At 38.2% G+C, this 27,860-nt stretch overlaps 1 protein-coding gene across 3 annotated transcripts in view; it reads left to right on the top strand.

Moving 5' to 3' along the window:
- Nucleotides 1-11,346: 11,346 nt before the first annotated feature.
- The window catches only part of ACSS2 (acyl-CoA synthetase short chain family member 2), a 66,232-nt gene continuing 49,718 nt past the window's right edge, over nucleotides 11,347-27,860 (top strand). For all 3 annotated transcript variants that reach the window (XR_014491924.1, XM_083357762.1, XM_083357761.1), the window contains exons 1-2: nucleotides 11,347-11,581; nucleotides 15,742-15,937. Coding sequence is in view for 2 of the 3 variants with exons in the window: in XM_083357762.1 (XP_083213888.1) it covers nucleotides 11,452-11,581; nucleotides 15,742-15,937 (326 nt within the window). In the remaining variant the exon portion in view is untranslated. The remainder of the gene's footprint in view (nucleotides 11,582-15,741; nucleotides 15,938-27,860) is intronic.

Genomic DNA, 27,860 nt, shown 5'->3' with positions numbered 1-27,860 from the left:
GTTGGCCTGAACGGTTTTGGTGGGAAACCCAGTTTCGGCGGGAAACCTAGGGCCAACCCCATTGGCTGTCCGCTTACCTGGCTAGGTATTTAAGGAGGCCAGGTAACCCTCATCCCCCAGTTCGCTACCCCCCCCATCCAATAAAGAGCTGAACTCACACACCGGCTGGCGTCTCTTCCTTGCGTCGGACCCACTACACAACAATAATACTTGTAGAGAAATATGATTTAATAATAATAATAATAATAATAATAATAATAATAATAATAATAATAATAATAAGAAGAAGAAGAAGAAGAAGAAGAAGAAGAAGAAGAAGAAGAAGAAGAAGTTGGAAGGGAGCTTGGAGGTCATCTAGTCCAACCCCCTGCTCAGGCAGGAAACCCTATGCCATTTCAGGCAAATGGCTGTCCAGTCTCTTCTTAAAAACCTCCAGTGTTGGAACATTCACCACCTCTGGAGGCAGGTTGTTCCACTGGTTAATTGTTCTAACTGTCAGGAAGTTTCTCCTTAGTTCTAGGTTGCTTCTCTCCTTGACTAGTTTCCATCCATTGCTTCTTGTCCTGCTTTCAGGTGCTTTGGAGAATAGCTTGACTCCTTCTTTTCTGTGGCAGCCCCTGAGATATTGGAACACTGCTATCATGTCACCCCTCACTCTTCTCTTCGTTAAACTACACATACCCAATTCCAGCAACCGTTCCCTATATGTTTTAGCCTCCAGTCCCCCAATCAACTTTGTTGCTCTTCTCTGTACCCTTTCTAGAGCCTCGACATCTTTTTTACATCGTGGTGACCAAAACTGGATGCAGTATTCCAGGTGTGGCCTTACCAAAGCATTGTAAAGTGGTATTAGTACTTCATTTGATCTTGATTCTATCCCTCTGTTAATGCAGCCTAGCACTGTGTTGGCTTTTTTAGCAGCTGCAGCAGACTGCTGGCTCATACTGAAGTGATTGTCTACTAGGACTCCGAGATCCCTCTCACAGTTACTACTATTGAGCAAGGTACCACGTATACTATACATGTGCATTTGAGTTTTCCTGCCTAAATGTAGAACCTTACTTTTTTCACCATTGAATTTCATTTTGTTAGATAGCGCCCAGTGTTTGAGTCTGTCCAGATCCTCCTGTATTTTAAGCCTATCTTCTGGAGTATTGGCTAGTCCTGCTAGCTTGGTGTCGTCTGCAAATTTGATGAGTTCCCCATCTATCCCCTCATCCAAATCGTTAATGAAGATATTGAAGAGCACTGGGCCCAGAACAGAGCCCTGGGGCACCCCACTACACACTTCCTTCCATGTAGATGCAGTTCCATTGAGGACCACACGCTGAGTACGGCCTGTCAGCCAGCTACGAATTTGACAATAGGGAGGGCACATCAACCCAACATAGCTCTCGGAGGGACCTCTTTTATTTGCTTGCTTGCTAACTTCCTTGTTTTACAATTCTTGCTACTGAACTGCAAACTTTTCAACTGCAAAAAGGTATGAAAACAGAATAAAACTTGCTATGTGCCCTCAACATAAACCAACAGCCACAAAAAAAGATAAGATTGCAGACAGGAGGAGGACTGATTCTGCCAAAGTGTAATCCAGAAAAAGGGCAGAAAAGGGTATGACTTGGTAGCAAGTCAAATAGCTATTTCCTTGCGGCAGCTGTCTTTTTGATCTTCCTGCTTGAATTGTTAGAGTATAATTTTGCAGCCAACTAAAAATCTATCTGCATTTAGAAGTGGGCATTTTGACATAACTACTATGTTTATTCTTCATGTTAAGGAAACTGAAATAAGTGTCCTTACTGCAACCTGCAGCCCTGTGCATTAGTTCTCAACATCTGCTACAATACCCTAAGAAACAAACTCCACGCTATTGTCTTAACAAAAACTGTTTTAACTAATTTGCCAGTTTAATAGATCTTGAAAGTTTTCATTAAAGAGAAATATTAGGGATTTGACTTGAGACAAGGCTTGGATGGAAACAGAAAATTCATATGTAAATACTCACCAATAAAAAGGCTAATTGCGTTTTCACCTTATTTTCTTTTTAAGACATCCATTTGAAAAGAGCTAGATACAAACCTGATCTCTAGCTGTATGCTGCCCCCTGGTGTCCAAGACTGCTTTGAGTTTTGGTTTTCTGAGAGTTTGGCTAAATACTGTGGACCTTATGGGAAACCTTGTTTATATTAATATCCACTCTTGCACTGAGCAGGCACCGACATACCATTATTTTACAATTACCAAAGACAACACATTTGCTTCTGGCAACATTTTTTTCTCCATCTAATTTCTATCTTCTTAAAAATATAAAGACTATCCCAGGATTCAGATGTCATTTTGCTTTTAAAACGTCTTTTTATATATTTGGCCACTTTTAAACTTTAGGGAGACAAAATTATTAAAGAAAGGGACGATAATAAAAATATTTCATCTATGCTGAGAACGTTCTTTCCTTTGTTCAGGTTTGCCCAAATCCAGCTATTATTGCTGCTTCAGCAAAATATGTTTAAACCATCATACCTGACTTGTCAGAGAATACACAGTGGACATGCAGAGATGTTGCAATTGTTGCTTTGGAGAGACAATGTGTGGCTTCACATAGAGATGGACACAGAGCTGGGGTGAAGATGAGTTTATTCTGAACAGAACGAACTGGGGAAACAGGGAAGCCTGGTGTCTATTTGTACCTGCCCAGGTGGATGGCATCCAATCAGTTCAAACCTGGGCTTCCTGCCAGTGCAGGTGACAATGGGTGTAGATCCTGGCTTCCCACCAGGCTGACCATGCCTGAGGCTGTCAACAGCTTAAGTCATTAGGCTTATCCTGAGTGAGCAGTCATAGCCCGGAGCTGTCCAGCCCCTCTGCTGATCTGCACCATCAGCCTCCTGCTGTGCTGTCCTTTGTGTATGCTGGGAGGCATACACTGCAATGTAGGTAAGGGAGAATGTCACTGCAGAAGTGAAGCAATTTTATTCCAGCTTTCTTCAAACCAGTGGTCTCTTGGATGCATAGTTTCCTGCTTGAGCAGGGGGTTGGACTACAAGACTTCCAACTCTGTTATTCTGTTATTCATTGAGAGAGGCCATATTAAGTAGAACTTCTGGGACCAATCATCTAGCCTATCTGGAATAAGATGTGGAAATCAAGCTGGGGCTATTGTCACACTTGAGATTTAATGGGTTATTCAGGTTTACATTATGGATGCATAACAGGCACCGAGAAAAATTACTTCCCTTTGCATTCTTCTTTAAATTTCAGCCACATCTAAATAACACAGAATAAATCTAAACTAATGTAGGCTTCATTCTGGAGAAGTTCCAGGGCTCCTATTAATCTAATTGCTAATTAACTATTTTTGTTGCCCCATCAGAGGGCAGCAGAACATATTTTTTTGCAGCTGAATCAGCCTGACTCTTCTCACAGAAACATTATCTTTGTGCACACCTCTTTTGTGAGTCACTGTGCTTCCATGGTATCCATTCTATGACTGTACCCACTTTTTAAATATTTCAAAATGTTCAGGACTTCTTTCTAGAAACCTCCACCAAGTTGAGATCACAAGGTGTTTTCTCAATGCTTTTCTGAAAAAGAGAAAGAAATTAACTAGAAGGGAGAGAATGCAAGAGTTACATTTAACTAACCTTGGCAGTGTCCTTTATCTTCACTATCCCATTGGTAAGTTGATACCATCTCTGAAAGGCTCAACTTGTCCTTTCAATAGCTCATAACTGCCTAGTATGTCAAGCTTTGCTAATGTCAGTCTGAATTCCTTCCTGTTTCTTGGATATTTTTCATGCTCTTCATTTCTCATGCATGCTGCTTTCCCCCAGGGTGTTGGATTCAAATATTGCATTTCTTCATAAAGTTCTGCAGTTTGTAGAGGTTCTCATAAGCATTTCATAGGCAGGTTGAAGTCTATGGCAGATGTTCTCCCCGTCTTAAATATTCACGTCATCTTTAAATAGTGTTTGCTACTATCCAACAAATACTAAAAATTGTTATTGCAGTTTTTCTCGAGGAAAAAAGATCTGTGAAGCTACAAGCGGCAGCTTTCAGATCAATGCCACAGAGATTTTAGAGACACTGAAGACTGCCCTATTACAAAAAACTGAGGTATTTCCATTTGAAATTTTAAAAAGACATATTTAGTTTACGTTGTCCCCAATAAGCAACACTGATGAAATAGCTTACCAAAAATTTAAAATATTATAAAGCAATTGAGATGACAGAATTTATCATAGGTCAGTGCAGAGGATTTCAAATCACTGACCTGCTCTTTAAAAGGCAATGCCACTCTTCTGAGAGCAATAGTGGCCCTAACAGAGACCCATGGTGCACAAGCAGCATTCTTTCTTTGGTTCATTCTCAGCATGTTTTGTCCACTCCTAACAACCACTGAGATAGGACAAGACTGACAGCATCTCCAGTTGGGTCTGTGATGGCAATATAAAGCTCGGTATCACCCTGTTGATGGTATCTCACCTTTAACTAGGTATTTCATATACATATGAAACAGTAAGGGGAAAAGATTGATCACCATGGCACCCCAAAAAGGAATGGCTATTGGGGAAATCTCTTCTCTCCTATTAGCATTGCCCAATACAGTAAGGATGGAACAATTAGAGAACCTCTGAATCTTCAAACCACATGGGTAACTTGGAAGGTTGGTACAGTCAATTGTATCAAAAGCTGCCAAGATATCTGATAGGACCAAGAGAGATAGACTAACCCCATTTAGTTCCCAACACAAGTCATCCACTGCAGCATGTAATGCAGCATGTAATTCATACCATTCCTAGACATGAATCTCTATTACTTGGAGATAATTTTATTAAGAACATGTATTGTCTCCTATTGCCATAATCTAAACAGACAATTAAGTGAAGCTGCTTGTTGGAACTTTGGGAAACATTCCAAGTTTATTTGGATGAATTATTTGTGGAACCTTCTGCTCCATTTTTTCTGCCTGCCTTGCTAGCTCTAGAAGAGAAAGAATTCTCTGGGCCTCCTCCATCAAACAATGCAATCTTGTTGATCTTTAGAATCTTCTGTGTGTCTGCATCTACCGTGTGGAACAGCATCCACCCAGAGATCCAGATGGCCCCAACCTTGTTTAGTCTTCTTAAATCACCTGGCTGTTTCTCCAGGCATTTGGATCTGGTAGTTAAGATTAGGCAGTTTTTGTTTCATGGGTTACTGTTTAACTAGGGCATCATGGGCTTATAGTCCTATACAGTAATGGTTTTAATCATCCTACGTTGCCCAGAGTCACTGCAGTGAGACGGGCAGCTTCATTAATCATATAAATAAGTACAAATATACACATCCATCCTTTGGAAAATCACCTGGATAGAAACTCTTAAAAGGTTTGCCTTATAAGGGCCTTGGACGGCAGGTTATCCTTAACTGGATCAAGCTACAACCAGATATAATACCTCTAGTTAAGATCACCACATAATTTCTCTAAGACAAACTTAGGGTCTAACATATGACTAGCAGGATGTACTAAGCCACATTGCCAAAAAGGCTGTGAACTATTTAGCTTTCTCTGACTGACCACCATAGATCCCCATCACTAGCAGGTGAGTAGGTGGCCATATAAACTGAATAAATAATAAAGAGCCCAAGACAAATTCAAGAAGCCTGAAGAGGGATCCAAATGTACAGGTGAAACTCAAAAAATTAGAATATCGTGCAAAAGTTCATTTATTTCAGTAATACAACTTAAAAGGGGAAACTAATATATGAGATAGACTCATTACATGCAAAGCAAGATAGTTCAAGCCGTGATTTGTCATAACTGTGATGATTATGGCTTACAGCTCATGAAAACCCCAAATCCACAATCTCAGAAAATTAGAATATTGTGAAAAGGTGCAATATTCTAGGCTCAAAGTGTCCCACTCTAATCAGCTAATTAAGCCATAACACCTGTAAAGGGTTCCTGAGCCTTTAAATGGTCTCTCAGTCTGGTTCAGTAGGAATCACAATCATGGGGAAGACTGCTGACCTGACAGTTGTGCAGAAAACCATCACTGACTCCCTCCATAAGGAGGAAAAGCCTCAAAAGGTAATTGCAAAAGAAGTTGGATGTTCCCAAAGTGCTGTATCAAAGCACATTAATAGAACATTATGTGGAAGGGAAAAGTGTGGAAGAAAAAGGTGCACAAGCAGCAGGGATGACCACAGCCTGGAGAGGATTGTCAGGAAAAGGCCATTCAAAAGTGTTGGGGACTTTCACAAGGAGTAGACTGAGGCTGGAGTCAGTGCATCAAGAGCCACCACACACAGACAGATCCTGGACATGGGCTTCAAATGTCGTATTCCTCTTGTCAAGCCGCTCCTGAACAACAAACAACGTCAGAAGCGTTGTTTGTTGTTTGTTGTTTGTTGTTTTCTTTAGCCTGGGCTAAAGAAAAACAGACCTGGTCTGTTGTTCAGTGGTCCAAAGTCCTCTTTTCTGATGAGAGCAACTTTTGCATCTCATTTGGAAACCAAGGACCCAGAGTCTGGAGGAAGAATGGAGAGGCACACACTGCAAGATACTTGAAGTCCAATGTGAAGTTTCCACAGTCTGTGTTGATTTGGGGAGCCATGTCATCTGCTGGTGTTGGTCCACTGTGCTTCATTAAGTCCAGGGTCAACACAGCTGTCTACCAGGAGATTTTGGACCACTTCATGCTTCCTTCCGCAGATGAGCTTTATGGGGATGCTGACTTCATTTTCCAGCAAGACATGGCACCTGCCCACACTGCCAAAAGCACCAAAACCTGGTTCAATGACCGTGGGATTACTGTGCTTGATTGGCCAGCAAACTCACCTGACTTGAACCCCATAGAGAATCTATGGGGCATTGCCAAGAGAAAGATGAGAGACATGAGACCGAACAATGCAGAAGAGCTGAAGGCCACTATTGAAGCATCCTGGTCTTCCATAACACCTCAGCAGTGCCACAGGCTGATAGCTTCCATGCCACGCCACATTGAGGTAGTAATTGCTGCAAAAGGAGCCCAAACCAAGTACTGAGGACATATGCATGCTTATACTTTTCAGAGGTCTGATATTGTTCTATGTACACTCCTTGTTTTATTGATTGCATGTAATATTCTAATTTTCTGAGATTGTGGATTTGGGGTTTTCATGAGCTGTATGCCATAATCATCACAATTATGACAAATCACGGCTTGAACTATCTTGCTTTGCATGTAATGAGTCTATCTCATATATTAGTTTCCCCTTTTAAGTTACATTACTGAAATAAATGAACTTTTGCACGATATTCTAATTTTTTGAGTTTCACCTGTATAGTAGGGCTGCTTGTACACTAGAATGATACTCCACTTGCCCCTAAAGCCCAACTTAACCTTAGAAGTAGTGACCCTGGTAACACATTTTTCCTTAAGATCAGTACCAGTTGCACCTCTGACTTTAAGTCTATGATTGCTCCAAGTTCCAAAACCCTGGAAAGACAGATCTCTAAAAGGTAATATCATTACTCTCACCCAACTAGTTCTTGGTAATATATGATACAGATCATTAGAATCTGTATTGGTGCCACCAGGCTGAAAATAGAGTTCAAAACCATGTTGCTGATCTCCCAACCCTTGGAAGGACCCCTCTATCCTGTGCTTAGATGAAAGTTTTGTTATTGATATAAACAGTCATAATATCAACTGCAAAACATTCCATTTGGCCTGTATGCAATCCAGTGGTTTTAAATTTAAGGAATAAGTCTGCTAAATAATATCATAAATTCAGATAAATTTATGGGCCGATTTAAGCTTCATGGAAGAAAGTTCATTATAGTACTTGATTACAGCAACTTCAAATGATGACTCATATGTATTAATGGACCATGGCAGATTAAATCATTTTCTGATCACCTGATACTTTGAGATGTAATGCTTACTAATTAAGCCTATTCACATGTTCAGTTTTCAGACAGCAAATGCAGGAGTTGGGGATCTATACTGTTATGTACTGGGTTCGTTGCTTAATGACGAAGACGAGGCGAATGAGTTCAGCAAAGATAATTGTTTATTGCTTGCAGGATCTGAACTGAGAAAGAGGGCTGCGAATGCAGCAATTTATACCCTGGCCTCTAGGCGGTGGTCAATAGGTTTAAAGCAAACTATTGCCGCCCTAGAGGCAACCAATAGCGGCGCTGGAGATGGGTTGTCTGAGGAGCTGGGAGCCATTAGCCAGCTTCCCTGCTCAAGCAACCTTCCCACGTGGTGTTCCCTTAACAAAACAAGCCCAATACATTACATATACATTCCTATATTATTTCATAATTTTGTCCTTTAATTCCTCCTCTTTTAAAAATTCTGCCAGGATAATTATTTATATGGTTTAATTTTGCCCATTCTATCCCCTAAAATTTCCATCTGGAACTTTGGTCAAGAAGAAATGGTTATGTATGTATATCAGACAAAGATATTTCCAGTTGTTTCCATTCCTTCCCCAGCACAATTTTTTCAGGTTGCTTTTTTCAATGTAACTTGATTATTTTCCTGAAAAATGGGTTGTTTCTATAGCAGAATAATATGGGGCTTAAGGGAATGTTTTTGATATTGTTATCAATATATTTTCCAGCTTGGCATTTATGAGCTGTTTTATTTATTTATTGGCCCTGATTTAGAAATGTGTTATGGTGATTAATATCCTGTACTTGAACCAGGGAGACTTATAGTCACTGAGTGACTTTGTGCCAGTCACTTCCTCATAGTCCAAGGATTCTGGGGGAGACACCATTAAAGCTCCATTGTGCATCCAGATAAAGCAGGATATAATTGCAATGAAGAAATAATCAATGTAATAATTTGCTGATGAAATTTTTTATATATAGTTCAGCATCATGAAGAACAGGGAACCATTTTTCTCTGCCCAACCCTGTTAAAATTGTGCAACATGGCTGAGGAACTTTGGGAGTTGAAGTCCACAAGTCATAAAAGGGCCAGGTTTGAAGACTCTTGATTTAGATCTATTTAGGAGGAAGTAGATTCCAGAACATTCATTCTGGTATAAAATTTCAGTCTTTATCCTAAGTGGCATGATTTACAATTTCTTTTCACAAACAGTTCATGCAACTGTTGAATCATCTAGTCAAGGAAGACTGAATATAGGACCAGCTGGCAGATTGCTTATAAGCTAACAGTGAATTCCTTATTGCAACCACAAGACTATGATATACATTGGATATATGAAACACCTAACTATAACATGGTTTGGTTTTGATTTAGCGATTGTGTGAATCCTGACGTTGTAGTATTTAAGCCATAGTTTATAGAGTGTTATGTGAACCTTATCTTTGTAGTATGTAAACCATGTTTATAGCAGCCAGCAACTATAGCCTATTCTCTACCTTGTGGTTAAACAAATTATTGCTTAGCACAATGTATGAACCTATTACTTCAAAACTGTACACTGTTAGATTAGATTTCTTGTTCTTAGATCCAATTGAAATAAATGTAAAAACATGAATTATAACTTCAATCCAATTAATTTCAATGGGAACCAAATGTGGATAATATGTGGCACCTCCAAAATATCAGACTTTCAGCTTCCCAAGTTTTCTATTTTAACTTGAAAATGTAGATTCAACTGATTATTGATATTTTAATTGTTTTGGGGGCCTGTATGAGCAGAAGCATCTTTGCATGTATGTGAGTTTGTACCATTTGAAAGACTTGACAGCAAGATTGTGTCCTGCCTTTGAGCCCAGTGACTAAGCGCAAAAATAAGCAAAATCAATGCTTATTTGCATGATGATCATGATAATAATAATAATAATAATAATAATAATAATAATAATAATATTTCCATGCTCCCTTGATTTCAACCTAAACACCCTTTTTTCTTATTAAAAATGAGGAGGTTTCTGACATTTTAGTGCTTCCATTTTTCCCCCCCAGTATTACTGACATGTTGACTATTCTGCATGAAGCCTCCTTTGCATCCATACCACAATGAAATCCCAAGAATGGAAAACAGCTGAGCTATCCCTTCCTTCCAATGAAGGAACTGACTGCCCTTAATTGGGGATAGGTTTTGTAGCTATAGCTGCAGTTTGAAACAGTTTTCATGAGTAAAATGTCCGTGGATAAAATGTCACTCACAAAAATAATTCAGGCCATATCACAATAGTAATGACATGTGATCAGTATATGGTCCAAATATTAGGATTATACCCCCTATCTTAAACAGCCCTCAATCAATTTTAATATTATTACCCTACAGTTAACCAAATAATTAGTTTTATAGTTTGTCTCTTGTTCTGTTTTTAAATAGGAAATTTATGTTATTTATTTAGCAAATTTATATAGCTGTCCCTCTCACAAACGTGACCCTAGATGGCATACAACAAAAGAGAGTTAAAATAAGTATAAACCAATATTAAAAACAATTAAACAAATGGACCAACATCCTGAACACGTCTTGCAGGCTCCCCAGGCTATTGGGAAAAAGAATGTTTAAAAAGCTTTCTGGAACTCCACTAGGGACTGGCCTAACTTCACCTTGAGGGGAAAGATATTCCAGAGTGCGGGAACCCTGCTACAAAGGCTTATCTCTGTTGCAGTCGCAATTGATCAGGCTTTATGATTCCAAAATTATCTTTTTAATGCTCCTATCATGAGCAATGGACTGAAACAATGGACGACATCAAATTGATATTTGTCAACTTTAACTTGTGGACTTCAAGTCCCAGAATTCCCCAGCCAGCACAATGACTGGGAGATTCTGGTCGTTGAAGTCCGCACATCTTAAAGTTTCCAAGGTTAAGAAGAAACACTGAGATAAACGAGAAGATTCCTGCTCAGAAAGAAGGCTGTACTAATTTTGCATCCATTTTGCAGAGTGAAGAGTCAGTGAGAATCAATCCAGACTCTAATGCAGTTAGAAGGGTTGTTGGACTGAGGACTCAGTAACGAAAGGGCATCGAGATAAGCACAACTGTGACTTTTTCTTTATTTGAGAACAAGGACTTCATGGGCATAAATCCAGGTCTCCGTGGAGGAGAAAGACTAAGAGGAACGCCAAATGCCATCAGAGTTCAGTGAAGCAAGAATGAAGTAAGATGCGTTGCCGCCTAAAGAGGACGGAGTCACCCCATTAAGTCCAGAGTCTAAAATTATCCAATTGCACCACCCATTAAGGGAAAAGAATAGGCGGCCGCGCCGTGCTTAAGAGCAGCCGTAAATGAAAAGAGGCGGTCGGGCCAGCACAGCTCAAAGCGCTCGCTCTTCCTTGTATTTCGGGCCAATTCACCCAGCAGCAGCCTCAAGCCTGGGCGGAGCTTGACCGGGTTTCCTCCCGCCTCGGCTCCTCCCATTAGCCGGAGCCTGGTAAAGACAGCTCGGCCGGGGTGTTTCCTAGTTCAGCGCTCGCCACTCGCTCGCTGCTTGTCAGCTGCACCTTGGCGTTCCGCTCCTTCTCTTGCTTGGAGCCCGGAGGATGGTGCTGCCCGAAGAAGAGCACGCCGCCAGGCTTTACCGGGCGCCGCCGGATCTGGCGCGGGAGGCGCATGTGTCTTCCTTGGAAAAATACAGCGAGCTTTATCGCCGCTCGGTGGAGGAGCCGCAGGGTGAGTGCCAGGCCGTGGTGGGCGAGGTTGGCGCGCCTTTCCTTGTCAGGTTCCGGGCAAGCTTCCAGGCCGCTCGCAGTTGCCTGACTTCCTCACCGTGGCAGGCGGGATAAGAGGCGAACGGTGGCTGGAGGCAAGAAGCCTCCGTCCGAAGGGCGCAAGACCCAGCCTCTCTCCTCTGCTACCATGTGCTTGCGTGGTTGTCCTCTTCCTGCTCCTATAGGGTCAGATTGGTGGTTGCCGGTCCTTTTGATAGGATGCAACAGAGTGCTGAAGGCAACTGCCCCGGAACTCATCCGTTAGTTGCAGGTGGGCAATCAGGGCTGCGAAGCGGGTTTCTCAGCTCTCCTGTGTGAGCAGCAAGTGTCTCCTAGCATCTCTGCTAGAATTACTTTGCCGGGTTGTTTCAAAGAGGGGTGTGTACGGAGGGGACAGGATTTCTCTTCTCTTGCTCCGAGTTAAGTTTCTGAAGTTACAACTAGCGACACGTTAATTATTTGTCCAAATGGAAAAAAAATAATCTGTTGTTGATCTATAAAGTAAACACTACCTCACCAACCTGGACCATAAAAACTAACTTCCTATTGTTCAACTTGTTACGCTAAAACAAAGCATTTGAGCAGTTCAGAGTTAGACATGTCTAAATGTGGGTGCACTGTAATCCACAAATGTGTTTTCTTCTGGAAATTGATTATATCAGATTATGAAACAGGACAAGCAGTTTGGAAGCTTCCATACCTCTGACATAGATTTTCCATGCACAATACTTAGTACTAATCTCATCAGACTTCTCTCCCCCAGTTTATAACAATATATAATTTATGTGTCATTTGCTTCCCTATACAGTTGCTTATCTAAATGAGCTTGACTGTACTTATATGCTAAATTCACAGAACTGATGCTAGCATTACCCTCTGGAGGGGGATAATGTAGTTAGATGATGTTGCGTGTTGAAGTAACATCCAAATGAAAGATGACAATACACTTCCAGCTGAGCAGCAGAAATGGGGGAAGAACTTCAGTCAATCTACCAGTATACCATGAGTTCATGCTCTGTGTATCTTGAATACTGCAATAACTATTGTCAGAATAAAGGCTTATTCCCATTAGTCCTCCAGTATTTGACTCAAAACAGTGCCTATATTATATGTTGTCTGTCAAAGATTTGCCTGAGGTTATAGCATTCTCCTGGTTGTAGCAAGTTTTTGGGGGGTGCCTTTGAGTAAGTTTTTAACTCCTGGTTGCCGTTTGGACAAGTTCTTTCAGTTTTCTTGGCAATGTTTTTTGGAAGTGGTTTGTCATTGCTTACTTCCTATGGTTGAGAGAGAGAATGACTGGCCCAAGGTCACCCAACAGGCTTTTGACTAAGGTAGGACTAGAACGGACAATATCCCAGTTGCTGCCTGAAGCCTTAACCACTACACTAAACTGGCTCTTGCAGCAAGATACTGACTACAGTTGGGTGCCAACTTTTTAGCAACAGTGATTCACTTAACAACTATTGCAAGAAAGGTTGTAAAATGGGGCAAAATTCACTTAATTGTCTCAGCAACAAATTTTGGGCTCAGTTTGGTCATAACTTGAAGACTAACTGTACAAGTATGATTACAAAATTATATCAATCTATGGTTATGGAAGGAAGGCTCACTATTTTCTATTATCTTTTTTTTCTAATAATCAAACCACAAATCATAAATACTTTTTCTGTTTCATACAAAATGTCTATAAGACATAGCTATAAATGTAGATGTCAACTTTTCCCTAATCAAAGAAGTCAGTTTAGCCATCTCTGCAAGTTCCTTCACCTTCACCACCATTCCTTTATTGTGGGTAATGTTGGTCTTTCCACTTTTGATCTATAATAATCTAATGGCAGTTGCCACATATGAGAACAAAATTCTAGTATCTTTCTTCTTGGAACAAACTCTTGTTGTTTGAAGTCAAAGATACAAATATTTCTTTTCAGTGCTGGAAAAAACAATTTCTTGAGATGCAGCCACGATAATTTAGTGAGGGAAAAAGGACAGATAATGTAGACTTCAGTTTGTATGGTTTGGACAAATATAAAGGGATGAACACAAATTAAGTTCATTGAAACTTGCAAGAGCAGCAGGTGTGTAAAGTTATGGTTCTAAGTATGAGAGTTATTTAAAGAAGATAACACATTCTTTATTACTTTACCATAAAATATACTCTCATAATATGTTGTTCTACACCCCATTGGTACATAAGGAAGAGAGTATCATAGGCTTTTCTGCTTCCAGGAGAAGATGTAGAGTATAAATTTATTGAATTCAACACCCATTATGCAGAAGGAAATAGTGTCCAGAGAGAAATAAAAGTGAAACACTCATCCACATCACTTAATGCAGGGGTGTCAAACTCAATTTCATTGAGGGCCGCATCAGCATTGCGGTTGCCCTCAGGGGGCCGGGTGGGTATGGCCAGGGTGGGTGTGGCCTACTTGGTAGGCGTGGCTAGAGTGCATATGGCCTACTGGGTGGGCATGGCCAGCTCTACATCGGTCACATCAAGGGTGCCTATGGGGGCCTGGACAGGAGTGGGACAGATCTGAGGGTCTCTGGCAGAAGGAGGGTCTCTGGGCCATGGCCAAGGCAGTGGGGGCCGTTCCCTCACTGTTTCCAGGGTGGCTTCGTGGGCCACATGAAACCACTTCGTGGGCCGGATCTGGCCCCCGGTCCTTGTGTTTGACATGTCTGACTTAATGCATTGTACCAAAAAGAAATATGCAGAATTACTAATATACACTTCTCAACAAAGGAGAAAAAATAAGCAGTATATAAATACACTAGATCAGGGGTAGGCAACCTTGGTTCTTTTATGAGTTGTGAACCATCCTGGCTCAGGAATTCTGGGAGTTGAAGTCCACGAGTCGTAAAAGAACCAAGGTTGCCTACCCCTGCACTAGACAGAACACCCTCTGTTTCTCCCCTTCCAATCTCCAATTCTGCCATGGTCCCCAGAACCTTCCCCCCCCTCTGCCCCTGCTTTTTAATTTCCAAAAATGTCTTTGGGATTTATTTAAAGCCCAGTGACATGTTTGGAAATCAAAATGACTTTAGAGACCATCATCCATCATTTTCACCATGTCAGCCTTTCAGTTGATTTGATTATAGTAATATATTTTTATAGTCAGGAATGGGCAGGGAATTTGATGAGCTTCAAGGAAAAAATTGTGTTAAGGGTCCAAAATATAATGATGTTAAAACTAAAATGAACAGAACTGAAAACAAAGCATGCAATTAGGAATTAACTGAACACAATTTTGCTGTCATGTTTATTGATATTAACCAGTCAACTTGTGCATTGCTTTGGATTTGAAAGTAAAAAGTTGCCTTGGACTTAGACATAGACATAGAATCACAGAATGCAGGATTACTGGAAGCCGTGGGAAAAAACATGGCTACTTTAAGGAGTTGGCTCCCTACAGTTTGAATCCAAAACACTGAAGACCTAGTACAAATTCCAGAACTAAGTATATAAAATATAGCTAGTCCTCAATTTATGACCACACTTTGTTTTATAAAAGTAACATTTAATATTGTAATAGATAAAAGGGAATTATTTAAACATTTTTGTAATATTTAAAATTTGGAGATAGAAGATAATTGGCTATGATTATATAATTGGTGTATTTATGAATATATACTTGAATGTAGATTCTACTCAATATATGGGCAGTATACATTTTCAGTTACAATGATATTATGTAGTTAAGTACGAAATGGTGCTTGAATTCAAAATATTAACTTTCTGCTTTGTCTTGGTTGTGAATGTACCCAGAAACAAGATTAGTTGCTATGGAAAACAGGATGTTAGCTAGAAGGATTTTGTTTTCTTTTTTGCCAAATTATCTTATCTTGCCTCTGAATAAATGGCATGTGAATGAAATTCTATCATCATGAAAAAATCTTGCTTGTGGATCTTTTTGTTGTTGTTGCTAAGAATGACTGTTAATATAAGCTTCGGAATACAGCCAATATCTAGCAATTATGAGACCTGCCTCCTTTCTCCTTAATAAGTGTTCATAAGATTGCAAGGTAGGTCTTTATTTCCCTAATAGATGTTGCTTGATACTGATATCTGACAGTATTTAAGGATATCTTGTGTTTGAAACATTTTTTTACTTTTTTTTACAGAATTTTGGAGTGATGTAGCCAAAGAATTCTACTGGAGGAACCAACATACTGGACCATTCCTGCAGTACAATTTTGATGTTACCAAAGGGAAAATCTTTATTGAATGGATGAAAGGAGCTACAACCAACATTTGCTACAATGTTTTGGACAGAAATGTGTATGAGAATAAACTTGGAGACAAGATAGCATTTTATTGGTAATGTTCTGCTTCTTACTTGGTTCTAGAGAATTCCCATATAAATTTAACATTAAATTATGGTTGTGGGATATTGGAGATGAATAGTAAAGGATGAATAACTCTCTTGTAAGGTGCATAAGTAAGTAGAGGGAATTGTCCTCAGATACTATGGATTTCTCAGTTTTCATGTTGTGTCTACAATGTAAAAACATACTCATTTAATGACTCTAGCAACCATTCATTAATAAAATGGTAATGCAAAATTCATTTTGTAACCAAAGCATGCATTTGCAGCCAAATTTCACTAAACAACAAATGGGTGTATTCTGTAAATTATTTTTTAAAATCTTTGTGATGCTGCTCTTATTTATCTTATTCATTATTTCTGTTTAACAGACCTCAGTTTCTTAAAGCAGTGCTTTATAATACTTTCAAAATGTCACATTTCTTCCACCTATAGGCTAATTTTAGAGCTTGAGAACAAGTTTAAGTTTAAATTTATTAGATTTATATACCGCCCTTTTCCCGTAGGACTCAGGGTGGTTTACAGGTGTTTAAAAACGTCAATACAATACAAAAATTAAAAAACAATCAAAAATGATTAAATTTGATCCCTAAAAAGTATATAGTATATAGTTAGGCTGTGTGCAGTAGTCATAAAAACAAATATTTTTGCATAAGAGATACTTGCTGAAAAACAAAGATTATTATGGTCTATTAGCATATATTCCTCTTTTACAGTGATCTATATATGCAGTTTTTAATCTTTTGCATATTTATCTATTTAAACATATTGCCATCTACTTGGTTCTGCAACTCTGAGTGACAATAAATTAAAACCATAACATTAAAAACCTAACATTTTTGAAAAGTAATTGCCATGTAATTGCTTCATTTTTTTCTTGTATTCAAAGATATTAATGTCATTTGTTTCCTCTTTCTGATAGTTTTAGTTCCCTTTTGCTTTACTGAGCAAAAAAAGAATCAGGAAATGTGACACGAATCCTGTCAACGTTTAGTAGGACGTAAGCCCAACTGATTTCACTCAGGCTATTCTCCTGAGTGTTTCTATTTTTTCAGCTGTAATAGTACTGGTGTTTATAAAGCTGACTTAGTTAACATTCATTTAGACAATTACTGTAATTAAAAGTAACTCCTAAATGGAGTACAGCAATGCAAATCAATAAAACCATATAAAGCTGCAGAAATTAAAATCATAAAACAGCAAATGAACAACAGCGATGCTATTTTTACAATACAGTAACTGGCACACCAATGCAAAGTAACTTAAAAGTTAACTAGGTCTTCTGCTGATAAGAAAACTAAACTATGACAATCATAAGTGAATGAAAAAGGAATCCCACAAGTGCTGCTCCACCTATATCTAGAATGCCCTTTCCTTTGGGTGGCCATATAGAGAAAATCTGGCAAATATGATATAATCAAGAAGTCCTCCCTTCTTGATCCTTTGCTGGAGAAAACTGCCTATCAGATATCCAAATGCTAAATCATGTAAAGCTTTGTGTTTTGGCACAAGTATTTAACCTTAATTTTTTAGCATGCTGGCAGTCATCACAATTTTTTCAGATGATGAAATCTCTTCCTAAGAGATGGTCCCTTTCAATACTCTAGTCCAGTGTTTTTCAACCACTGTTCCGCGGCACACTAGTGTGCCGCGAGATGTTGCCTGGTGTGCTGTGGGAAAAATTGAAAAGTAATTATAAAATACTTTCTTTGTGTTTATTTGATTCCTATTCAAGAGAATTACTTTATATATAGTCAATATAGGCACAGAGTTAATTTTTTTAACATTTTCTAATGGTGGAGTGCCTCGTGATTTTTTTCATGAAACAAGTGTGCCTTTGCCCAAAAAATGTTGAAAAACACTGCTCTAGTCTACAGCATTTTGCATTAGTTGTACTTACTACTCTATCAGAGAGAAAATCCATACTATGCCTATTGGAATATTTTCTAAGCAGACTTCAGAGTTCAAATTATCTTACAGTTTTTCTAAGTCAGACTTATCGGGCTACCTGAGGAAAGAGTATAGGAGATATAAATAAGTTGCATTTTTAAAAAATATTAGAGCAATAGTTGACATTTCAGAATCTAAATTTTACAGTTCCAATCTTGATTAAAGATTGTCTGGCAGCCAGGCATTTCTTTTGAGGCATTATTGCCTTGAATATGCCTCCTGTTTCAATTTATATTGGATATATTCAAGGAAACAGATCATTTTGGAAAAACTACAAGGGTGTGTAAAAAACAGGTTCACTTAATGTAAGCCAGAAGTGCTATGCCTATGTACTCTTTTAAGGCCATAGAATTTCTTTTAGCTTCTCTGGAACATTCTGGAACATTCTAATTTGCCTTAATGTCGGTGCATGAACTTAATGGTATATTGTAATCTTTTAAGTGGCATTGAGAACTATTAATAATATTTTGCTACAGTTTCAGTTGCTGTGAGTGTGGATACATAGCTTTGATAATTCAATGTCACAGGGTAATTTAAGAGTGAAACAGAGAAAAGGCCAGTTCTATTTAAAGATTATAGAAGGAAAGAAAATATTATGATTTACAGGTAGTTCTTTATTTATGACCACAACTGAGCCCAAAATTAACAGTTAAGTGAATTTTGCCCATTTGATGACCTTTCTTGCAACAGAAAAAAAATATCAGAAAAAACATAGCTGACTGTTAATGAGGTTTCTCACTGTTGACAACTGCCTTTTATAACTATAAAACTAGAATACAGAAGACTGCTACTAAATCTCATCCAGGGGTCCTATAAACCTTGAATATTGTTTGCAAAGTGGTAAGCTGAATGCTCCTTGGAAGCCTACCCACAGGGCACAAAGGAGACATGTCTTCCTTCAAGCTTTCTCTTTTGCAATTTATGCACAGATACCCTAATAATTTTTATAACAAGTCCCAGGGCTTTAGCTAGGCATAAAATTTCAACCTAGCAGTTCGAAAGCACGTAAAAATGCAAGTAGAAAAATAGGGACCACTACGGTGGGAAGGTAACAGCATTCCGTGCGCCTTTGGCGTCTAGTCATGCCGGCCACATGAGCACGGAGACGTCCTCGGACAAGCGCTGGCTCTTCGGCTTTGAAACGGAGATGAGCACTGGTCCCTAGAGTTGGAAACGACTAGCACGCATGTGCGGGGGAACCTTTACCTTTATCTTTAAAATGTGTGTCACAACTGGTACTGCTAAACTTTAGCTGCATTGATGTCTCATCAATGACTATTCTTGCTAAGGATACTAGGAATGGGTGTTTGATAAACATCTGGAGAATTATCTTCCTCCAGACTAAAGCATTTGGGACTTTTTTAGGGAAAAAATGATGTAATAAGGTTTGTAGAATTTATACATAGTGTAAGGATAACCATCAGAAAGAATAATTGTCTACATTAATAGTTGATGCAAATTTGAAATCAGCACCTGGAGAACAAACATGTCCCAACAGCACTTGGAGAGAAAAAAACTAGTCCATGTCCCACGTAAAGTAACTGTTATCCTGGATATGCCTTAGAATTGGGTTTGCATATGGATTGCATCATAAGAGAGTTGCAGAGAAAGTTGGTAATCAGTTTCTAGTTCAAATGCAAATAAAAGATCAGGCAGGTGTTCAAAGGTTTGTATAAAATTTCCATATAGGAAATGGAAGTATCATCAAGTATCATCCATTGTTTTAGGGAACTTTCAGGGAACCTAATGAGGCTATGAATGTTTCCTTGCTTTTTATTTATCTTACCTTTATCTTGCCTTTATATTCTTTATCTTGCCTTTATATTCTGTTAAGCCATCTTTTTTTCTTGCTGCCTGTTCTAATAATTTATTTTTGGGATTTATTTTTGTTTTAGATTTTTGCCTACCGTTACAAGAGGCATCAGAATTAGTAAAAACAATAAATATCATAAGGGCAATGACAGACAATAAATGTCATTAAATATTTCAGTTATTGGTAAACAAGCAGATATGGGATGAATTTGCTATTTAAAAGTGTTCACATTACTTTTTTATGCTGCTTATTTCTGTTAATGTTGCAAATATGTGAATTAGAAATCTTAATTTCACTATATTTATTGCTTATATATATAAAAATTATGTGCAGCAAAGGATAAGAACTTGCCATCATGATTTTGTAGATAGAAGCTATTGTACTCTGAAGATTATATAAGATGATGCATTTTATTTTACCTTGAGGGAAATTGTCTTTGAAAAGGGATGCTATTGGAATAAAAAAAAATTTTTTTTGTCCAATTGAAGAATAAAGCCATTCAGAGTCACTTTATAGGGGAGATGGGCAGCATAAACATTCAATAAAATAAATAAATTAAAAAATATTCTATAGTCCATGAAATTGAAAGTTAGTCTGCTCACAGCTTTTGGTTTAGAAAGTCATTTGGTATTCTAGCTCAGCAAAGTGACTTTATCTATTTTCTCCGATCTGGTTTTAGGGCTTGATGTTTGCTCTGCAAACATGAAAAGATTGTATACCTTTAAAGTAGAGTTTCCTTATGCTAAAGTTAGAAAATAATAAGTTCTGTGGTATGGACCAGCCTCTCACTTTCTGGACCTGAGAAATTCAGAGCTATCCTCCCTAAATTGCTTTCCTGCAGGTGGGAGAAAGAGTACCGTGTCCATGAAGCAGATTGCAAAAGGCCACTTTGATAAAGAGTGAGAAGGAAGCAATTGCATTTTCTTTTCATGTTCTTCCTCTGTGAAAAGTAGAAGCTGCCCTTTTGCCTGGACCCCTGCTCCCATAGATCTTTTGGTATATGTCTTTGGAGATAGCATTAGCGGTAGATTAAAAAGGGTTAAAGAAAGGGAAGGAATATTTTATTGAAATGCCTTCTTATAATTCTCCTCCTTTATCCTGTAATCTTTCTGTTCTTTATTGCAGTAAGATGGTGGTTGTGTAGGATACCTTTCCATCAGGGGTGTCAAACTGTTGGCCCGCAGGCTGGATGTGTCATGTGGAAGCCGTGGCCACCCCAGCTCCGGCAAGGGGAAAAAAGTCACGATACGTTATGACACATCACGTGACGTGGCGAGTTTGACACCTCTGCTTTACATACGAAACTCCTTTTCGTATAAGAATTTTTAATGAATCATTTTTCTGTATTAAGAATTAATGTATGTGTGTGTGTTGTGTGCACAAGTTTAAGTTTTATTGTATTTGTATACCGCCCTTCTCCCGAAGGACTCAGGGCGGTGAATAGGGCATACATAAAAAATACAAGATACAAAAATTAAAAAAAGAATTAAATAGTAGCCCAGCTAAAACAATCCGTAACAATATACAATATAAAATCCCCATTAAAAATCCCCATTAAAACCCCAACATATCCCCATCAGGCCAGGCCGGCTTGTTCAAATAGATGGATCTTCAGACCGCGTCGGAAGGAGCAAAGGTCAGGTGCCGTCCGGAGCTCGACCGGCAGCTAATTCCATAAAGCCGGAGCACCCACAGAGAAGGCCCCCCCCCTGGGGGCCACCAGCCGACATTCTCTGACCGGAGGCACCCTGAGGAGGCCCTCTCTGTGGGAGCGCACAGGGCGGAGGGACGTTGACGCCGGCAGCATGTGCAAACTACAAGATTTCTGTCTTAAAATAACATTTCTAATATATATGCTGATTGAGAGTTTTCTCTCTCTACTTGGCTGTGGTTATAATTTTGCAAGACTTCATTTCAGAAATTGCATTTCACTAATGCTGGTACCTTGCTAGGATGATAGTTGAGTAAGAAACCCAGATAAAGAGATGCCATAATCTCTGAAAGAGGATCTCTATAATTACACAGGAGGTCTTGCTTAATGATTAGAAATAAGTACTGCTGTTTGTGTAGAGACATGCTATTGAACATTTCTTCTTAAAGTTACATAACTTAATAATTTAAAATAAAAGTGACCAGAACTTTGATAATTCTGTTAATTCTATTAAAACTGTAGTATTTCTATAGGAATGCAGTACTATTGTCTGCTGCATAGTTGAGTTGTAGTTTGCTTTATATTCAAAGTCAGAAAGATGCTTTAGCATCTGATTGTTGAAACTCTTCAAAGTAAAACTGTTTTAAACTCTTTAAACAAATTCTTTAAGGATATCAAAAAAAATCCATATTTTTTCCTGCAAAAAAAGATGATACAGTTACTGCAGGCACTCTGATTTGGATAGTATATATTCAAAACTGACAAATGGTGGTGCTTAAGAATATTACATAGTTTTCAAATGTTCTTGGGATTATCTCTTCAAGCTATATGTAAAGAATCTGAATCCTACCTAAAAGTATTAAAAGTAGGAGCATATAGTAAGGTTTTTAAAGATTATATAAATCCCATTTTATTTTTAAAATTTAGAAGATGAAAGAAAGACTTACAATGTTACTGTAAAGACATACTTTTCAGAGTAGATAGATTGATATAAAACTATCACTGTCACTGCTGCTTTTTGTCACAGTTGCTTTTGCATTAATCAGTACATTCAGCAGTTCAGGACTGGGCATAGAAAAGCTTTCTCACATGTGCAAACACAAAGTTTACATCATAACCTCTAGGATTTAAGTTCAAGTTGTTCTAGATTAGGTGTGGGGAAGTGTTGGATCTTCGAACTATTGAACTGCTGTTCCCATTTGCCAAGAAATAAACTCATTGGTAAGAACTGCAACTCAGCAACATTATATCAATCCCAGAATGCAGACCAGGCCAAGAAATCAACTCCACCAGAAGATTTAAACTACTTTTTAAAATTAAGATTAGCTATAATATAGAATCTTGTGATTTATCTTCTCCATCTCTTATACTCCTGAAAATTAGGGAGGTGGCTTTCTGAGAGATATTTACATACCTTCTGGATGACTTGAGCTTAGGCCATGTTTTTCACCTTATTGCTTTGATAGCAGCTTATCTTTTCTAAGGTCATCTTTACATATCTGGAGGATCAGAAATGGTAGAGGAACTCTTAGGAAGAATTTCCTTGTCCATGTATCAACTATCTGCAATTCTACTGGATGGTGTCATATCTGCCTGTAGTTAACAAGAAACATCATCAGAAAAATCACTTTCTTATTTTCAGAGAACTTGCTTTCTCAAGCTATTTTGACATAAATTTGGAATTGCGTAAGAATTTAACCCTTAGATAACTCAAATTACTCATTTCTAAATCTGCATATGAAAGATTTGTAGTGTGATAGTTACTAGATAGGCATCATTATATTACATCATTACAAATAAATTGCGGGGTTTATATAGAGGGTTTCTTCCTGAACTATACAGTAAATAATAATATATCCATTAGATAAATAATACTTTTTATTATAAAAAATTAAAGATAAAATGTTACTTTTTATTATATGGCTATGACTGTTGAGGGAGGAGACCTACAGTTTTTCAAATGCTGGTGGACTGCAGTTCCCACATTCTTTGCTCTTAGTCATAGTTGCTGAATTATAACACTGACAGGAACTGAATAACCACAGTTTTCCCACCTCTGATTTAGACAGCATGCTGCTTTTGTGAACTGTTTCTCTATCATAAAAAGTACATTCAGAATTCCATATGATAATATTTCAAAATCAACATGTAGGTTAAATGGGGAAATTGAAGAATATGGTTTTATGGCCTGGATGAGAATGGAATGAGAGCATGTTTAGGCTTGTATCCTAGTTTAATTTCTGAAAATACCACATGCACAAGGTCATTGATGTTTAAGACAGCATTATGATGATATATAAATTTATACCTGCAGTTAATCAGATTTTATAATGCACAAATGGGGCCTCTGAGTATTCCCAATTCTCTTTAGCACTTTGTGTACATTTTTGAAGAGAAACTGGAAGAAATGTAGAAAAAACCTTTAGTTCTCTATAAATCAAATCAAATTTATGTTGCAGATAATATTTGAATTGCAAACTAATGAAAGGGGGGGAGTGTAATTTGCTTAAAAGCTTTAGGCATCCTTTTCTGCCTGTAAGCTGTTACATTATTTCAGAATTGTTTTTAATTAAACTAACTGTGCGGGACTAATGGTGATGTCCTAAATCTTGACACACAAAATAGATGTTCATGCACATAGAGAAACAGTGGCTGCTTGAAACTCTATTTTGATTATATTATAGAACATGGTAAAGTGTTGCTGAGAAATGGCAATGTCACTAGGCAATTGAAAATGCCGATAAAAGCTGTATGAAAACTGTGACTTTGTAGACTTTGTACTTAACAAAATAATAGAATTACAGAGTTGGAAGGGAACTTGGAGGTCTTCTAGTCCAATCCCTTGCTCAAGCAGTAGAGCCTATACCAGTGGTGGCGAACCTATGGCACGGGTGCCACAGGTGGCACACAGAGCCCTCTCTGCGGGCATGCATGCCGTCGCCCCAGTCTTAGGCCTTCAGCTGGGTTTTATAAAACCTTTTTGCTTTAGGCCTCCACTGCCATGTACCCCCCAAAAAGGTTCAATTAATCAATTTCAACTTCTCTTGGGGAAAAAAGTTTTCGCAAAGTTGGAATTGATTGATTGAAGTTTTTAGTCCCACCCGGTCTGCAGCTACCACTGCAGCCACGCCCACCCAAAGGGCCATGCCCACCCGGTACCCGATGATACATAAGTGGGTTTTTGGTTGCAGTTTAGGCACTCTGTCTCTAAAAGGTTCACCATCACTGGCGTATACCATTTCAGACAGGTGTCTGTCCAGTCTCTTCTTAAAAGCCTCCAGTGTTATCCATAAGTACTTTTCCTTTGCCAGTAACATGTACCTACACATCTGTGACATGGGCACACAAATGTTCCTCAGTATCCTTATAAGAATACTTTCTAAACTCTTACCCTCTGAAATTTCTCCTTTACTTGAGATTTTGAGATTCCATCATGACTTAAACACCTTCCATCTACCATTGACCTCAGCCCTAGACCTATATACAGAACAAATCTATTTTCTTAATGTTACTCTACAACTACGCAGTTGAAATGCAAACCTCACATTATACAGGAAACTCACCTATTGCCATGCATACCAACATGCTTCCAGTTTTCACCAAAACATACCTCCAAATCTACAGTCAGACTACCAATTGTTAATTGATGAGTTCTGGTTATTATAATAATGAATGCAGAAATGGACAGTTCATGTGGGAATGGGCAGTCATATAAGAGAGCTTTAAAAAACAGGAAATAGGTTGCCTTGAATTTTCAATAACATGAGCCAACCACATACACATAGTCCTTGACTTACAACCATTTGTTCAGTGACCAAAGTTACACAGGTGCTGAAAAGAGGGACTTACAACCATTTTTCACACGTATGACCATTTCAGTAGCCCCATGGTTATGTAATCAAAATTCAGACACTTGGCACCTGGCATGTATTTATGACAGTTGCAATATCATATGATCACCTTTTGTGACTTTCTGACAAACAAAGTCAATGGGGAAGCCAGACTCACTTAATAACCATATATTATTAATAACTGCAGTGATTCACTTAACAATTGTGACAAGAAAGGTCGTAAAATCAGACAAAACTGTCTTATTTAGCAATGGAAATGTTGGGCTAAATTGTGGTCATAATTGGAAGACTACCTGTAGATTTTTACATTTGCTACAAAACATTTTTGTCAGCAATGTATATTGGAACTGGCAGTGTTGTGGTGCTTTCTGATTGATGTGGAATTATAGAGAAATGGAATTTACAACATGCGTTTCCAGTCTGTTCAAATTAAACAATTCTAGATTCAATAGTCGTGTGCTTACAACACTAGATGACTTTAAGAAGTAAGTATATGAACATTATTTAGGTAATAAATTTAGGTAAATTGGTGTGTTGATAAATTTGCTTAATACGTCTATATGGGAGAGTCCATATACCAGGTGGACATATTGAAATAGCCTTCTAATGACTTGCAGATTTAACAGCAATAAAGTTTATAGCTACCTGGAGATCCAAAACAGGTCTTTCTTCTGTGACAGGGGAGGACTTTAAAGACACATTGTAAATTGCCTTTTAAACCGAATTAAATTTTTACTAAATATTATTGGGTTCATTCTGAGGAAGCATGTAACTTTGGAAACTGAAAGCATATTTATTTATTAATATTCCATTTCTTCATTATGGAAATTGAATTGGGTTCTGAATCTTAGTTTAACACTGAGCAAAATAGTTTTCTATATACCATCAGAAAATTGGTACCATTATATGATTTCTGACCTTGTTCTGAAGCCAAGACTTGAAGAATTTCATACTTAGTATTTTTAGTGGAGCTCTGTACTGAAGGAAAAAATGGTCAGCAGCTTGTAGGCATTTACAATATGTTTTTAACTCTTGAGGAAGGTGAGAATTTCTGCCAATGAGAAAATAGGTTTCCTAAATAAAAGTAAAATCTGCTTCAAGTTTGATTTTTGATAACTTCATGGAATATCCACATGTCATTTCCTTCTTTTGAGATGTTTTATCAGCTTTCCAGCCTAGCTGAGAATTTAGGATTTCTTGATGGTCTCTTATCCAAATACTAATCCTGTCCAAGTGCTGCAGATACCATCAATTAAACAATGCCATCTGTCAGGACCCTGGAAAAATGCCTTCTCTGTAGTAGCACCCGCTCCCTGGAATGAGACTCTCCCTGAGATTCGAACACTTCCCGCCCTACTGGTATTTTGAAAGGCCCTGAAGATGTGGCTATATAGTGCTGTGTTCTCTGTGTTCTTTTATTTTATATTATTTTGGGGGGTTTTGTATTTTTTTCCTTTTTAAAAAATATTTTTATTCTAAACATTATGATTGATGTCAACTAGATGTTCAAAATGGATTTGGTATTTTTATCCACCTATCGAGTCCTAACCACAGACCTGGGATAGGCAGATGGTTTGATGGTGTTAGAGGTATCGTTGCAGGATGTAAGCTGTTCTGAATAAAGCTGCCTTTTGCAATTGACTGATGGTGAATTTGTCAATGCTGCTGATGTTCAGTTGATGCTCCCGTTGCATTTTGTGGTTTCCTCCAGTTCTTTCTCTTCTGTTCTGCTGTTTCTAGGTATTGCCACCTCCACTATTCACACTTTTTTGTTTTTCTTATTGACAATTGTTAAGTCTGGGGTGTTATGTGGCAGTTGCTTGTCTCTCTGAATTCTAACGTTCCAGAGTACTTTGGTTTCTTCATTTTCTATGACTTTATTTTCTGGTCCCATCAGTTCTTGCTTGCAAACAAATTGTATTTCTTGCAGATCTTATAATGCACCATTGTTGCTATTTGTCATGCTGCTATTTGTAGTCTGTCTGTGCAGTCTTATTGCAGTGTTGAACCAGGTTTATTATTACTGACCACATTCAATCCTGTCTAGTTTCTAAGGTGCAGCCAAAGTTGGCTAGGTGTTGCCCCATCATTGGGCTCTCAGAACAACAAGTAAACCTTCAATGACCTGTTGTAGAGCTGTTTGAACACCAGCAGATGCTTGCAAATGTGCTGATGTGAGTCTAACCCAAATATCTCGTGGAGGTGCTACAGATTTAATGTAATGGTCCTTATATAACAGTATCGTGAGATAATAATCTCAAGAACCTGCATGAATTTTCAATATTTAATTTTAGCTTGCAGATAAAAATGAAAGCAATTGTAGGAATTGGGCTGACACTAAAGCCTAAAGCCAAACAATTTCTTCTTTATTTGCTTGTTCAATTAAAACTGGTTTTTCTTGGGTCTTTGTTTTTCTATTTCCTTCTTTGCCTTCTCTTTCCATTGTTATTAAATTCAATTAAACCTTTTCATTTGAAAGGTGGAGTCTATATAAGCCTGCAGATTTTGTATTTGCTTTTAGTAAAAATCTACAATATGATCCTATCTAATTAAAAGTAACATTGACTTTGCCTTGAAGAAAATATGCAGTTTTTAAGGTGAGGGACATGGAGATCTTTACAGAAATTTTTGAAACTCTTTTTCCAGGACTA

This window comes from Vipera ursinii (genome assembly GCF_947247035.1).
Source record: "Vipera ursinii genome assembly, chromosome: 3".
Lineage (NCBI taxonomy): Eukaryota > Metazoa > Chordata > Lepidosauria > Squamata > Viperidae > Vipera > Vipera ursinii.
The sequence above is the reverse complement of the archived record's forward strand: the minus strand, read 5'-3'. Positions and strand labels throughout refer to the sequence as shown.